Source organism: Dipteris shenzhenensis, chromosome 2 (assembly GCF_047967505.1).
Source record: "Dipteris shenzhenensis isolate YYH24624 ecotype China chromosome 2, Dip_SZ_1.0, whole genome shotgun sequence".
NCBI classification, from domain to species: Eukaryota; Viridiplantae; Streptophyta; class Polypodiopsida; order Gleicheniales; family Dipteridaceae; genus Dipteris; species Dipteris shenzhenensis.
In genome coordinates this window covers 30602389-30616408 of record NC_141597.1, presented here as the reverse complement: position 1 = coordinate 30616408, position 14020 = coordinate 30602389, and the positions used below count along the sequence as shown (strand labels likewise).

Genomic DNA, 14020 nt, shown 5'->3' with positions numbered 1-14020 from the left:
GTCCATAGGTTCCCATCCCCATGATTGGGAGAAGGTCCCAAGCTATTTGGGACGACAACCTTACATACAAGAAGGTTACCTGCTTCTCTCCATACTTCCTAGTCGATGGGACAGAATGCATCCTCCCAATTGAAACAGAGATTCGATCCCTTAGAACTGCCCTCGAACGTAATCTAGGAGAACCAAACGCCCTCAAACAGAGACTTTATTATGGATAAACAACGAGAGTGAGTACCTGAATGCTTCGGATCTGAAAAATAACTACCTTGACAAGAAAGCTGTCAATTTCCTATTTGAATAGGGGGACTTGGTGCTCTTCTTTGACTTCCAACACGAGTTATTCTCCACAAAGTTCCAATACCTCTAGCTAGAGCCGGTGCAGGGGTCAACATGCGCCAATGGTCCAATTGGTGAATCTCAATAGAGAGCTCTTCCCAACATGAACAAATGTCGATAAATTCAAGCCTTACCGGTCTCGATCCAAGCAGCCCCTTGGGGCATCGGCTAAAGTGGACTGGGTTACCCCTTGTTTGGAAAAGTGTTCCACACAGTCCACCGACTAACACCAATCTTAATGAAAACAAGAAATTGACTAGATTCACCATTAATATTCTCACAGACTTATACAAAATTTCACACTAAGGAAACACTACAAGATAAGAAGGTGCATTCTGTTGGAAGCTCCATGTCATTAGTGAATGTGTCACTCACCTACACTTACCTACATGTACATGCTTCAAGACCCTTTTACGGTGCACACAACCGGCATAGTCGAACTAGATCTCGATCAATAAGGTTGTTGGACAAAGCTGTTGACCTTGTTAGCAAAGTCTACCATCGATTGAAGATTTTGAATTTTTGATTGATCCAGGTCTAAGCTACCTGAAGATAGCCTAGGTCTAGGTCTTTGGATTCGATCAACACCTCCCTGCAATCATTCCACCTATTTTTCCTTTCTTTGTGGACCATGGGACAAGTAGATTGACAAGATCTAGCTTGGCCAAATTCTTGGTGTATTTCCCTTGGTATGTAGCAAAATTTTTGCTCCATAGCTCTACCTATGCTGTGGATGCCGCTGGGATGGTTCGAAAGAACTCAGAGGGCACCAAACGAGCTTTGTTCTGTGGATCAAACATAAGCACCTCTTCCTATAATCCCTGAACTCTCAATCGGGACATACTTGTGGCTCGAAAAGTACAGCTTGCTGAAACATATTAGCTAAACCATTTAAAAGACGACCTTCCTTTGAATGTTCCAGTCATCGTGCAACATCTTCACTTGTTCAAATAATAGTAGAATAACAAGTTGTTGAAGAAGGATTAGTAGCGATGCCCAATGTGAGCTTCTCTTGCATAATACGGGCCTGGATAATGACATAGAAGCTGGCCAACCCCTCTGGTAGGATGACCAGCTCTTTTGAATAACTTTATTCTCACACTGGAGCAATGGACATGGCATGAACACTGGATGCACCCATTTATTACGCTTTCAAAACTGTTCTTCAAAGATATTGTTATTACAAAATATCACAAAGTGAAGTTTGTTTTGACTTTGTTCTGGCTGTTTGAGAAAGTTATTTTGAAACTTCATTCTACTTTGCTTCTGTGCTGACTCATTCCCTTCTTACTCTTTTATTGGGCATCTAGTACTTGTTCTAAGATTCTGGTGTTATACCTATGAAACAGGCTGACAACTCAATTGAAAAGCAAAGTGATTTGGTGAAAATAAACGAGGTTGCAATCCACAATTTGGAAGCAGAGATACAAAATTATCGAGATGCAGCTCAGAAACAAGAGAAATTGATAAATCAGTTGGAGAAAGAGCGTCAGAAGTATGTGGCAGAAGCTTCACAAGCAGGGGTCAAGTATATGCAGGTTCTATTTTTTGACTCTTATTTGTCAATGGCAAGGTTCTTGCATTTCTTATGATAAAAAATATTTTAGAGATGATGAGAATGCACTTCCAAAAATGTGTCCAAATTTCTTCATGCTACAGGCTTTGGATGAGGTAAAATCAAGAGAAGTAACCATCATGGATTTGCAAAAGAAGATTGTGGAGGGTGAAAATCGGTTAAAGCAACAGCAAAATCTGTATGAGACAGTACGCAGTGAGAGGAATCTTTTCAGTAAAAACCTTGTTGATGCTCAGGATGAAATAAATGAACTCAGAAGAAGAATCAAAGTAATGAGTCACCAGATTGAACAGCTGAAAGAAGAGATAAATACAAAGGAGCTTGCTCTTATCAAAGAGCACTTTGACTTTACCAAGGTATTGTGATGAATATCCAATGTGCCTTGTGTTCATTTACTTTATTATATGGCCATTTGAATTATAGATGGTGGGGGGACAGGAAGAAATTTTAAGTGTGATGTTTTTACTTTTCAAATTCACCCCAGCAGTTTTGCTTTAGGTCAGGCTTTTCTCTGACAGAGATTATTCTAATCAGCTATCGTTTCCACATAGAATAGATCCTTTGTAATAAGCACCCAAAAAGAAAAGAAAAGAAGCTATACATTATTTGCAAATCTGACAACCCAAAAGGGTCCTCTCTTGGTTGCACAAATTTCAGCTTACGGTACACAGCCAAGAGAAGTACGGACTGACTGCACTTTTTTTTTGAGGCAAGTTTTGCTACTAAAATGGCATGCACTGCAATATAAAAGGGCCTCTCTTCCAGTTTAAGGAACGCCTCATAGCATGCCTTGGAGTGCCCCTAACATCTCCCAGATTGGTGTGTATCATGAGTCAGTGATCTGGGGTTTTCCCAATGTCATCAAATGGTTGTGAGGACCTGTAGTCAGTAACCACGATGGACCAGCTTTATACTAAACTTTCTTATCCTAATCTAATTTTCATCGAATAGCTAGCCCATGCGAGCCTCTATCTTTCTCACCCAAACGCCTGCTTCGACTCTTCGCCTCTACCTCTCGCCCTCCTTATCCCTTGCTTTCACCTAGTTTTATCCTCCAATTGGGTATGCCTAAGTGGATTTCTTTCTTACGATTTCAGGTTTTCCCTTTATGCTTTTTGTCTTCTTTTCCATTGTCTCCTTATTTGTGTTTCCTTGATGTCTCTACACCCGTCAAATTCCACATGGTGTATTGATACCAATTAGTGTTATCCTCGTGCATCTGTTTCTTTCATACTTAACAGACGTCTCTTTTTCAAGAGGAAAAAAAAAGATATATCTTGAGTAGAAGAATGTCTTGCTAAATTCTCGAAGTACCAGGAGAAGCTACACTTGTAAAGGATCAAGAGCACCACTAGTAGGGAGATCAGCAACCACATGGATGGTCCTTCATGACCAGAAAGACAGAAATCAGCTCATTAGTGGTCTCTTCTGCAGTCCCACATCCAAAGGAGAGTGTCAATAAAGGATTTTAGTCTCTCATCGAGTACCATTCGCTTGTATCCTGCAGCCCGTAACCACAGCTAGTGTCAGTTTTTAAAAGAGCACAAGTCTTCTGAATCCACAGATGTCCCCACTCAGACTATCATGAGTGACAATCAGGTAACAATTAGTGCGTAATGTCTTTATAATCCGGGATACAAATTCTTCTCATAGAGTTCATACAGTCCTTTTGTTTTGTGTGTTTGTGCCCTTTTGCCCTCTCTATTTACTATTTGTTTTAGCTCTTCAGGTCCCACCTTTTCAAGGCGTTCTTTTACTGTTTACTACTGGTTTTTGGTCCTTCTTTGTGGGGCTTTTCTGCCTTGCTGTCTAGAAACCTTTCTGTGTTTTGGAGGTCTTCTTGCTGTGTAAAGATGGCTGCATGTCAGTACAACTCAACTTACAACAAAGAGAGATTGGCTTAGAACAAGAAGTGAAGTAGGCTATGGGTCAGGAAGGCCCTCTTCATGTCTCTCATCAGACCCAGCTAGTTTATGAACTTATGCATGAGGGGCTTGAAGACACCCGAAAGGTTTGGAAAGAGCCCATTCCCTCAGTCAGTATAACCGGAGGGGTGGATGATATAGTTGCCCTAGTCAAGATATATGCTAACAATGCTGTGATTCTCTCTTTCCTGGGACGCATGCCAATTGCTGTAGATGCGGGAGACTGGCTGACACACACTTTGGGTTGATGCTTTGTTCAAAAAGTTCATTGCTGACACGCACTTTGGGTGGATGCTTGGTTTCTTTCTAGTTTGTATTGAGGTCCTCTAGTGACCCGTTTTGGGTGGTTCTTTTGTTCATGCCATGCATGATGTACTTCCGCTTCGAGCTTGCTCTTTTGGGTTTGTTTCATACTTAATAGAAGTCTTCTTCATGGAAAAAAAAGTTCATTACGCAGCCTGGGGGTTTTTCAAAGTGATAATGATAGATGAACAACATGAGGATGATGCCCTAGATTTTTATGTGCATTCAGGAGGCAGGCTGTCCAGATCTTCGGATGACATTTGCTAGAGAGAGCATTTCAGCCAGTCAGGATTGTAGGCTATGTGGAGATTGGTTCTAACTTTCAATGGTACCTGGATCCCGACCTTCTTCTCATTTCTTTGGGACAAGAGACTACGGCTTTATGGAGGCATACCCATAAAGTTCCTGCAATGGGACCCAGGAGAGTGGGAGTCACTATACATACACTGATGGCCATTTGGACGAGCATGCAAGGATGCTCTCGGGCAGCTTCTCCTAGGAGGGCTGCTTTCCTAAGGGAATGGAGGGGCTCTCCCTTCTTCTTTGAGTCTTCCATAGGGTTGAGGTGGCATTTCCAGCCTCAACCTTGGTTATTTTGTACCTTTTCTTGAGGAATCTTTTCATGCACGGCATGGTGTATTACCACCTTGAGCTTGCTCTTGTGGGTTTTATTCATACTTAATGCAAGTCTATTTTTTGCACAAAAAAAAACAATAATCAAGACTGCATGTCCGCTTTGAGCTTGCTCTCGTGGGTTTTGTTCATACTTAATAGAAGTTTTTTTCATTGGAACAAAAAGGTAATCAAGATTGCATGTCCGCCTCAGGATCCAAAGCATGAACTTGAGAGCCAATTGATAAAAGAGCATCCTCACCTTTTGGGAATAGAGTATGAGTCGTAGTTATTGCAGCCCAAGCAATACCCATACCAAAGTTTTCAGCAGGGATGTGCCCATTGGAGTATGCAACTATCCAAGTACAAGGGGGAAGTGGCCTCTGAGCTGAGGCGATTTCCCTCGTGGTTTGCAACCTTCATTCTAGGATTTTTCTTTTGCTTTTGCTTGAGCCAGAGGGTCCATTTGGTATCACCATTGTTGACGGGAGCAATGTTAGCCTTTCTTTTGTCTTGAACAACAGAAATGGGCTTCTTGATTTTATTCTTAAGCCCAAAATTCTCGGGGGCATCCTTGTTTTATACAAATGCAGACATAACTTCGGGAGGCATCTTATGTAAGGCTAGAGGACATTGTGAAGCCATACGACCAAATTTCTTGCATTCAAAACAAGCTCTTGCAAAGAGTCCCCATTTGGGCTTGTAAAATGCACTACTCATGATCACAGTGACTGAATACAATTTTGGCGTGGGGACACCTGCATCCCACAAGATGCAAAACCTATATGAGTTCCCATTGTGCTTGGGTGGACACACTACCTCGCCCAAAGAGGCTGCAAATTTCGGCAACAGTTTTTGCAAAACCGGACAGAGATGCCTACTCAAAGAAGGGTAGTCCCGTGTGGGAGACCAAGGCAAACATGTACCATTTGCTGCCTGTAATAAAGGAGGAAATGTTCTAGAAGCATTTGCACATCTCCAACTGCAATAACCTGAAGTGGCATGCCCATACTTGAGAATGCGGCCATCCAAGTGGATGATAGGCATGCCATCTCTCTCCATCCAATCCTCTGGCAATGCTGCATCGATCTGCGGAATTCTGCCTGCATTCCCTTTGAGATGACGAACCATCTGAGCTTTTCTATCCTTTGGAAGCTTTTTGAAAGCTTTCCAAGCACCCACAGTGGAGGCAGGTCCCCTCTTTCAATCGGACCATTGCATGTAATGAGAGACACCCAGTGGTCTACCATTCTCATTTGAACTGCTATCGTTCCACATGAGTTGTTGCCTATCAATCTCTTGGCGGGAGGAAGGGGGAATCCTCTGAAGAGTACTCTTGAAGCTAGCCCATGATTTCAGGATAGCTGCCCACCAATGTCTGAAATACATTTTTGCACAATGTAATGTGCTTTGAAGCACCACTATCAAAATACCAGTCAGAGTTGGAATCTGAAAGTGATAAGGTTGAAGCATCAAATGACGGATTATAATGGCATGTCACGACAAATGCCCACTCATGGTGAGCAAAATGTGCTGCCTCATTGCTGTGTGCATGGGCAGCTAGTACATTCGCAACTGCAAATCCCTGCTGTTGCTTCTTCTCGGAAGCATTGCGCTTCCGGCACTCATCATGGCGTGGTTTCTTGCAGTAATATAGTGCATCTTCTTCTTTTCATCAGTAGGGGAAGAAGAGGGTGAGTGCCAGATGAAGGTTTGGGCTTGCTGTACTTCCTTTCCCCCTTTGCCTTTGCCCCTGTGATTTGTGGCGAATGCTTGATTTGTATGAATATAAGAAGCTTGGTTTTGACGACTCTGCTCCTCTTATAGCAATAAGGAAACAAGTTGATCGAAGGTATAGTGGTTGGGGTTATGTTGACACAAAATCTGTAAATGTCATCCTGAAAAGGACAGCAAAAGCTATTGAAATATAAATACCAAATGGGCCTGCTCAAGCATTGAGCCAAAATGCACAAATCTGAGGACCTCACTCCCCTAGGGGAGAGGCGTACCCTCCTACAACAACGAGGCATTGCCCAAAGGAGGGAGAGTGGGCAGTAGTTCAAGATGGACGTCTCTTGATAGGCCCCCAAGGAGTATTTGATAGCCCCCAGTATAGGGGGACAGGGTCTATGAGATGCAGAGCACCGAGACCCTGATCTACACTATTTGGAACTATAATGGTTTCTTATTGTTATACTCAAGAAATCTATCAGAGTCACATACAAGACGAGATATAGTTTTCTACACAGAGACCCATCAGAGCCCCAAATCTCCCTTTGCCTATAGTTTGCAAATACACATGGGAATTAGCATACTGGAACATGATGCGAGAGATAGGTGGAGTTTGTGGATTGGGAGGAGTGGCAGTACTATACAGCTCGTCTCTCACTAGGATGATCTTTGTTGAGAGCCGTGACACAAACGACAAATTTCTTTGGATTGGGATCTAACGCACCTCTCGACAAGACCTTTTCATTGCAATGCACTATTTCCCCCCTGAGGCCTCACATTTTGCTAGAGATCTCCATGTGGTGGATTAGAACTTCAACACAAGTACAGCTACGTAATAGGTGCTGCTTCTTGACTTCTGGGATCATTCTATTCTATGGCCTGATGTAGATCTAGATGAGGTAGGGATATCCCAAGTGTCTGCAGACAGAAAAGCTCCAATCACTAAGTGGGATTTCCTATTTGGCTCTATCCAAGGCAAGATTAGATAATTTTTTCCTATGTAGGCATATCAAAATATAGCCAAAGCTGAGCTGCTGCTCCTCCCCGTGAGCTACTGCCCCCCCCTCTCCCTCTCTCAGCCAGCCCCCTCTCCCTCTCCCTCTCTCAGCCAGCCCTCTCTCCCTCTCTCTCTCCGTCGCTGCCCTCCCTTTCCCCCCCTCGCTGCTCCTCCTCTCCCTCCCCTCTCGCCAGCCCCCTCTCCCTCCTCCCTCACCCTCCCTCTCCCCTTCCTCCTCCCCGCCCTCCCTCTCCCCCCCCCTGCTGCCCCCTACCTCTCCCTCCCTGCAGCCCCTACCTCTCCCTCCCCGCCCTACCTCTCCCCCACCCGTCAGCCCCCCCGGCCCCCTTCTCCTCCCCCGTCCCCTCCCCCGTCATCCCTCTCCCCCCCCCGCTGCCCCCCTCCCCGCTGCCCCCTTCTCCTCCGCCCTCCCTCTCCCCTGCCCCCTTCTCCTCCCCCGCCCCCCTCCCTCGCCCTCCCTCTCCCCCCCCCGCTGCTCTCCCCCTCCCTGCTGCCCCCTTCTCCTCCGCCCTCCCTCTCCCCCGCCAGCCCCCCCGCCCCCTTCTCCTCCCCCGCCCCCCTCCCTCCCCCTCCCTCTCCCCCCCCCGCTGCTCTCCTCCCCAAGGAGAACACCCCCCCCCCCCCCCAAAAAAAAAAAAAACCCCTCCCCCCTCTCCCTCCCCGCCCCCTTCCTTCCTAACTCAGCTCCCCACGCCTCCCCCTCAGCCTACCTCTGTCTCCCCCTTCAGTCTATCCTCTCCTTCCCTTCCCCTCTCTCCTACCCTCTCTTTCTCCTTCTTCCTGCGTCCGCGTTCAGGGCGTCCTGGGCAGTAGTTTCACGGATGGAGCTTTTTCAGTGTTGGAATCGGCCTTTTCACATCGATTGGCGAATGGATCCCCATTCAGCCAATCTCCGTCCACCTCCACTGGCCGCGAGAACCGTCATTTTTTCAGAAGACGAGTTGCAGCAGCTTAAGAAAGATGTGGAATTAGAGGGCTCCACATCACTTTTCACCCGCATCTTTGGGTCACACCCTTCCAGATCACAGGCTAGAGACTGGATGCTGGCAGCATTACCAGGAGACCTCGCCCCACACCTCAGGGATATTCGACTTTTGGGACGTGGATTCTTCCAAGTGGTTTTTGACTCCCACGAGTCCACATCCCTTGTTCTCAAAGCTAATCCCCTGGCTTTGGGTTCAAGGAGGATCTTTCTTTTACCCTACACCTTGGGCTTCGATCCGGTCGAGGAGGACAGGCAGGTCACATCACTGTTCATTAGATTTCCTGGTCTTCCTCAAGTCTACCATCGACTGCTTGCCACTATCGGAGCCACATTCGGAGTGGTCACTGAGATCCCCTCCCTTCCTGGCATGCCTTCTTCCTTGGTAGAGGCAGTCAGTGCAGATGAGGTGCCTCGTGTTAGGGTCATTGTCTCTGACCCTAACATCTCAGATGACCACATTATGCTTCAGCGTCCAGACGGCTCTCTCTTTCGACAAAGAGTCGAGATTTCAGGTAGACAGGACCAGTGCAGGATTTGCAGGACCCTTGGGCACTTTGCTAGAGACTGCCCGAGGAAGAGAAAAAGACCCAAGAGGTCTTCTGGTGCAGCTCCTTCACGTACTACCACGACTGCACCTCCCCAGCACCCTGTACAATGCACTCCAGGACCACCAAGAGCAGCAGGGCGCCCTGCTTCGCGCATCCCAGGACCACCAAGGGCAGCAGGGCGCCCAATGCCCGCAACACACCCAGTACCACAATGGAGAGCTATCAGAGCGGCTCCCTTACCTCAGGAGGAGACTTTTGATCCTGTTCATAGAGACGCCTTCTAGACTCCAGAGGTGGATGTTGCTGCAGCCCCAGAAACTACAGTTCCACATCAGGAGGGGCCTTTAGATCCCCCAGCCCCAGTCACTTTGGTTTCTGACCGCTTGGTTTCTGACCACGAGGGGGCTACAGGTACTTCTTCCCTGCAGACTGTTCCTGCCGCAGTCAGGACAATCGAGAAAGTGCAGGCGCAGATGAGGGCTCCTGATTCCTCTTCACCCCAGCCACAGGCCTCCTCAACCCCCAGCTCCAGTTCTGCTGATAGAGGCCTGGCAGGTCCTTCTCCTCCATCTTCCACGAGTGCAGGTCTTCTTCGCACTCCTCGGCCAAACTTGCTTATCAGGAATTCTTTTTCGGCACTGGCGAATTTGGCGACTTTCATGGATGATGAGGAGTTTGTGCCCTCCACCTTAGGGATCTCGGTCATTGGGATTCCTTCTGACAGGGTCTCCCTTTCTGCAGGTGTGGGGATCCTTTCACCTGTTGAGTTTCCTGCTCTCAGCAGGAGTGTTTCGGCCTAGGGGAAGTTGGTCTCCTCTACTAGGTCGGGTAAGCCTTTCCATCCAGCATCCTCCTGTCGATGAGGATAGTCAGCTCGAACATACAGGGCCTAGGCGGAGTTCCACACCGTCGCCGTAGGCATCTGATCCGGAACCAGCTTCATCCAGGCGTCATTGGAGGTGCTATTGATATCCTTTTTATCCAGGAACACAAGCTGGATGCCAGTGATTGCTCTAAGTCTGGCAAAGTGCTGTCAGGACATACCTTCTGGTCACTTGCTTTGGGCACAAGGGGAGGTACATGCATTTCGGTCTCTCTTTCTATTCTCCCCTTGGTTGCTGGTCATGGTATTATCTCCCCTTCTAGAGCTCAATGGATCATTATTTTGATTGGAGGAAGAAAGATTGGTCTTCTCAATCTTTATGCTCCCAACAACAGAGGGGAGCGGATCTCCTTTTGGAAGGAGTTACTCTCTTGGGTCCCCATTGCAGATTCTTGGATCATTGGTGGCGACTTCAACATGGTTGAGTGGCCTTCAGACAAAAAGGGAGGCAAACAGGGTGGAATTCATTCTTTGGAGAGGCAGCGTGGGATGCCTTCCTCTTTCAGTTCAGTGGCAGGGACACTTGGTTGGATGATGCCTTTCAGATTATGCCACAATCACTCGTGTACTCTTGGTTGAACAGGAGAATACACATGCCCATTCATGCACGGATTGACAGATTTTATGTAGACGATTGGGCACTTGACAGAGGAGGATCTGTATGCATTTCTACTGGGGTTTCCACCTCAGATCATTTTCCAGTGGTGTTGCAGATTCTTGAGCCTCATCAGAGAGGACGCTCTGCCAGTGTCAGGATTCAGGATGCTTTTTATGCAGAGGAGAGCCTCACGGAGGATATTTTACAGATTTGGGTTTCTCACATACAGGGTGGAGCTGTCCACCCATCTCAGGTAGCTGCAGCCTTATCCGGAATCAGTGACTATTATCATACAGTCGCTGATTCTAGGAGACGTGAAATTCTCAGATGTGAGATTGGTATACGCCAGGAGTTAGCGTCCCTTCAGAGGGAAGAGCAGAAGAGGCCCACAGATGCTTGGATTCAGGAGCGCCTTGCTGTAGCAAGAACTCATTTGCAGACATTGTTGGATCAGAGAGCAGAATATGCCTTTCATGCACAGGAATCCTTTTGGATTCAGATGGGTGCCAGGGTCAACAAATACTTTTTCTCTACTCATGGACCCAGACATAGTAGAGATAGTGTTTCACAGCTTGTTGACTCAGACGGGGTGTTACAGTCAGATCCTGATGCTGTCATGCGTGTAGCTTCAGATTTTTTTGCATCCCTTCTTACTGCAGATCCAGGCACACAGACCATTGATGATGCCAGAGAGGTTATTTGGTAGTGTATCCCTGTATTGGTGAAGGATGAGATGTATGTTTCTCTGGATGCACCTTTCACCAATGCAGAATTCAAGACTGCATTACTTGCCCTTCAAAGGGCAAGTGCCCAGGTTCAGATGGACTTACCCCCTCCTTTTTTATTGCTTTTTGCATTACTTGCCCTTCACAAGGGCAAGTGCCCAGGTTCAGATGGACTTACCCCCTCCTTTTTTATTGCTTTTTGGGAGCAGATTGGTGATCACATTACATCAGCCCTGCAGGGCGTGTGGGACTTTGGTGAGATGCCTGACTCACTTACAGATGTTCTCATTCATCTCATCCCAAAGGGGGGGTAATAGGAATCTTGTGTCTCAATTGAGACCCATCACTCTATTGGGCACTTTTTACAAGATTCTGGCGAAAGCCATCAGTCTGCGGCTACAGGTTTTTCTTCCAGATTTGATTCATGACACACAAATAGGGTTTGTGCATGGCAGAAGTATTTTTGATAATATTTTCTCATTTTGGGAGGCCTTTGAATGGGCCATGCAGAGCCGCCAAAGATTGGCCATTCTACTCTTGGACTTTGAGAAAGCTTACGACAGAGTAGACTGGGATTTTTTAGAGGGTACTCTATCTCGATTTGGTTTTTCAGATGCATGGATTAGAGGAGTATCCTCTCTCTACAGATCAGCCCGTAGCCAGTTGCTCATTGGGGGGGTAAGAGGAGACAGGTTTCAGATTTCCAGATCCGTCCGCCAAGGATGTCCTCTTGCCCCGTTTCTTTTTCTGTTTGTGGCGGAAGCTATGAGTATCTACATTAGATCTCAAGCTGATATTTATGGGCTGAGGCTTCCTATCCGCCGGGAAGAAGAGCTCCTGGATATTGAGTTGGCAGATGACACGGCTGTTTTTTTGGATGCCTCCCCCAGGACACTCACTTCCTTCCGGACAGCCTTGGATTTGTTTTGCATGGCTGCAGGTGCACACATTAATTGGCATAAATCCAGTGGTTTTTGGATTTGCGAGGATGACACCCCGGATTGGGGTAATGATATTGGCTTCACTTGGGTACAGAGGGGCATCTCCGTCAGATATTTGGGCTGCCAGGTTGGGGTGGGCATCTCTCCTTCACAACAGTTTGCTTCGGTGTTGGAAAGCATCAGAAGAAAGCTCCTTTTCTGGAGCTCAGCCAAACTTGACTTGGCCTCCAGGGTGGTGGTGGTTAACCAGGTTCTTCTAGCCACAGCATGGTTTGTATGCTCTTGTTGGTGCCACTCTAGGGATTGTATCACTCAACTTAAGAGGCCTGTACGAAACTTTTTATGGAGTGGTCTAGATGGCACAACTGATGTTACAGCCAGGGTGGCTTGGGAGACCTTGATTCTTCCTACAAGAGAAGGGGGTTTGAATATCATCGACCCAGATCTACAGTGCAAAGCTTTACTCTGCAAGTTCGTTGTGAGAGGGCTTATGCCAGGGCAAGAGCCTTGGAAGGATTTTTTTATCAGATGCATACAGTCTTGCATGCCCACTTCAGGAGAGGATTGGACACATAGTACTAGATGGGTTTTCAACACAGCCCACCTCAGGTCTCCCTCTTCCCCTCTTATGGTTGCTATCCTGAAAGCATGGGCCAGCTTCAGGAGTTCTCTTCGCAGGATTCCCCCATCCACCCGTGAAGAGATTGAAAGGCAGCCTATCATGTGGAATGACAGGATTTTGGATGAGCTTGGCAGACCACTTGGAGCTTCTCCTTACATGCAGTGGCCAAGATGGGAGAGGGGCCCTGCATCTACAGTGGGGATGGAAAGCCTTCAGGAAGCTTCCTGCAGACCAACAGGCCGAGATGGTTCTTAATCTCAGAGGGAGTGCAGGGAGAGTCCAACAGATTGATGCAGCCTTGCCCTTGGATTGGGTGGACACAGATGACATGCCTATTACTTGCTCCACCTGGATGGGGGCATTTTCCAAATTGGGAGTTCCTTTACAGGTGATTGCTTTTCTTGACCCACATGAGGATGCCTTAGTATTTGATGTTTCTTCGGGGGGCAGGCTGTCCAGATCCACAAACGATATCTTGTTGGAGGTAGCGTTTCAGCCAGTCAGGATAGTGGGCTTCATGGAGCATGGCTCTCTTTCACAGTGGTACTTGGATCCTGACCCGCTTCTCCTCGCCCTTGGCTCATGGAGGCTGTGGCTCTATGGAGGTGTCCCAATTAAGTTTTTGCAGTGAGACCCTGGGGAATGGGAATGGATAGATGAAGGGCACCAAGAGAAGGGCATCCCTTCTTTCGTTACACGGTCAGTAATGCCAGGAAATTCCAGCTCAGCTGTAGGGGTTGGAGGCCCACCAGAGCTCATCATTGGGAGAACTTTCAGATTCCTGCTGACTTGCAGAAATTTTTTTGGCAGAGACTCTGGAAATCCCACCGGAATAGAAAAATCACTCTCTTCTTTTGGCTTTCTATTCATGGTGGGATAGCAGTAAACCATTGGAGGTCCAAGTTCGGAGCTGACCCTTCTTGCCCTCGCTGCCTTTCTGCTTTGGAGACAATACAACACTGCCTTTGGGATTGCAGACAGGCGAGAATCATATGGAAGGGGATTGCAAAACTTTTCAGCACTTTTGTTCGCCTACCTTTCTATATGACATGGAGATCAGTGGCTTGGCTTACTCTTTCAGGGCCCCAGGTATTTTTTGAGAGACTTGATTTCTCTTGGGCTCCACATCCGACGACACCTTGTGGAGTCGTGCTCTCTAGAGGATGTTCCGGCCAGTCTTTTCAGGGCTGCTCACTCCTCGGTCGACTCTCCATGGG

At 47.2% G+C, this 14020-nt stretch overlaps 1 protein-coding gene across 1 annotated transcript in view; it reads left to right on the top strand.

The window, feature by feature from the left end:
- LOC147904608 (cilia- and flagella-associated protein 58-like) overlaps window positions 1-14020 on the top strand; it is a 173686-nt gene that overhangs the window by 61088 nt on the left and 98578 nt on the right. Inside the window, exons 9-10 of the mRNA XM_087398097.1 lie at window positions 1686-1874; window positions 1996-2268. Of these exons, the coding sequence (XP_087254223.1) occupies window positions 1686-1874; window positions 1996-2268 (462 nt within the window). The remainder of the gene's footprint in view (window positions 1-1685; window positions 1875-1995; window positions 2269-14020) is intronic.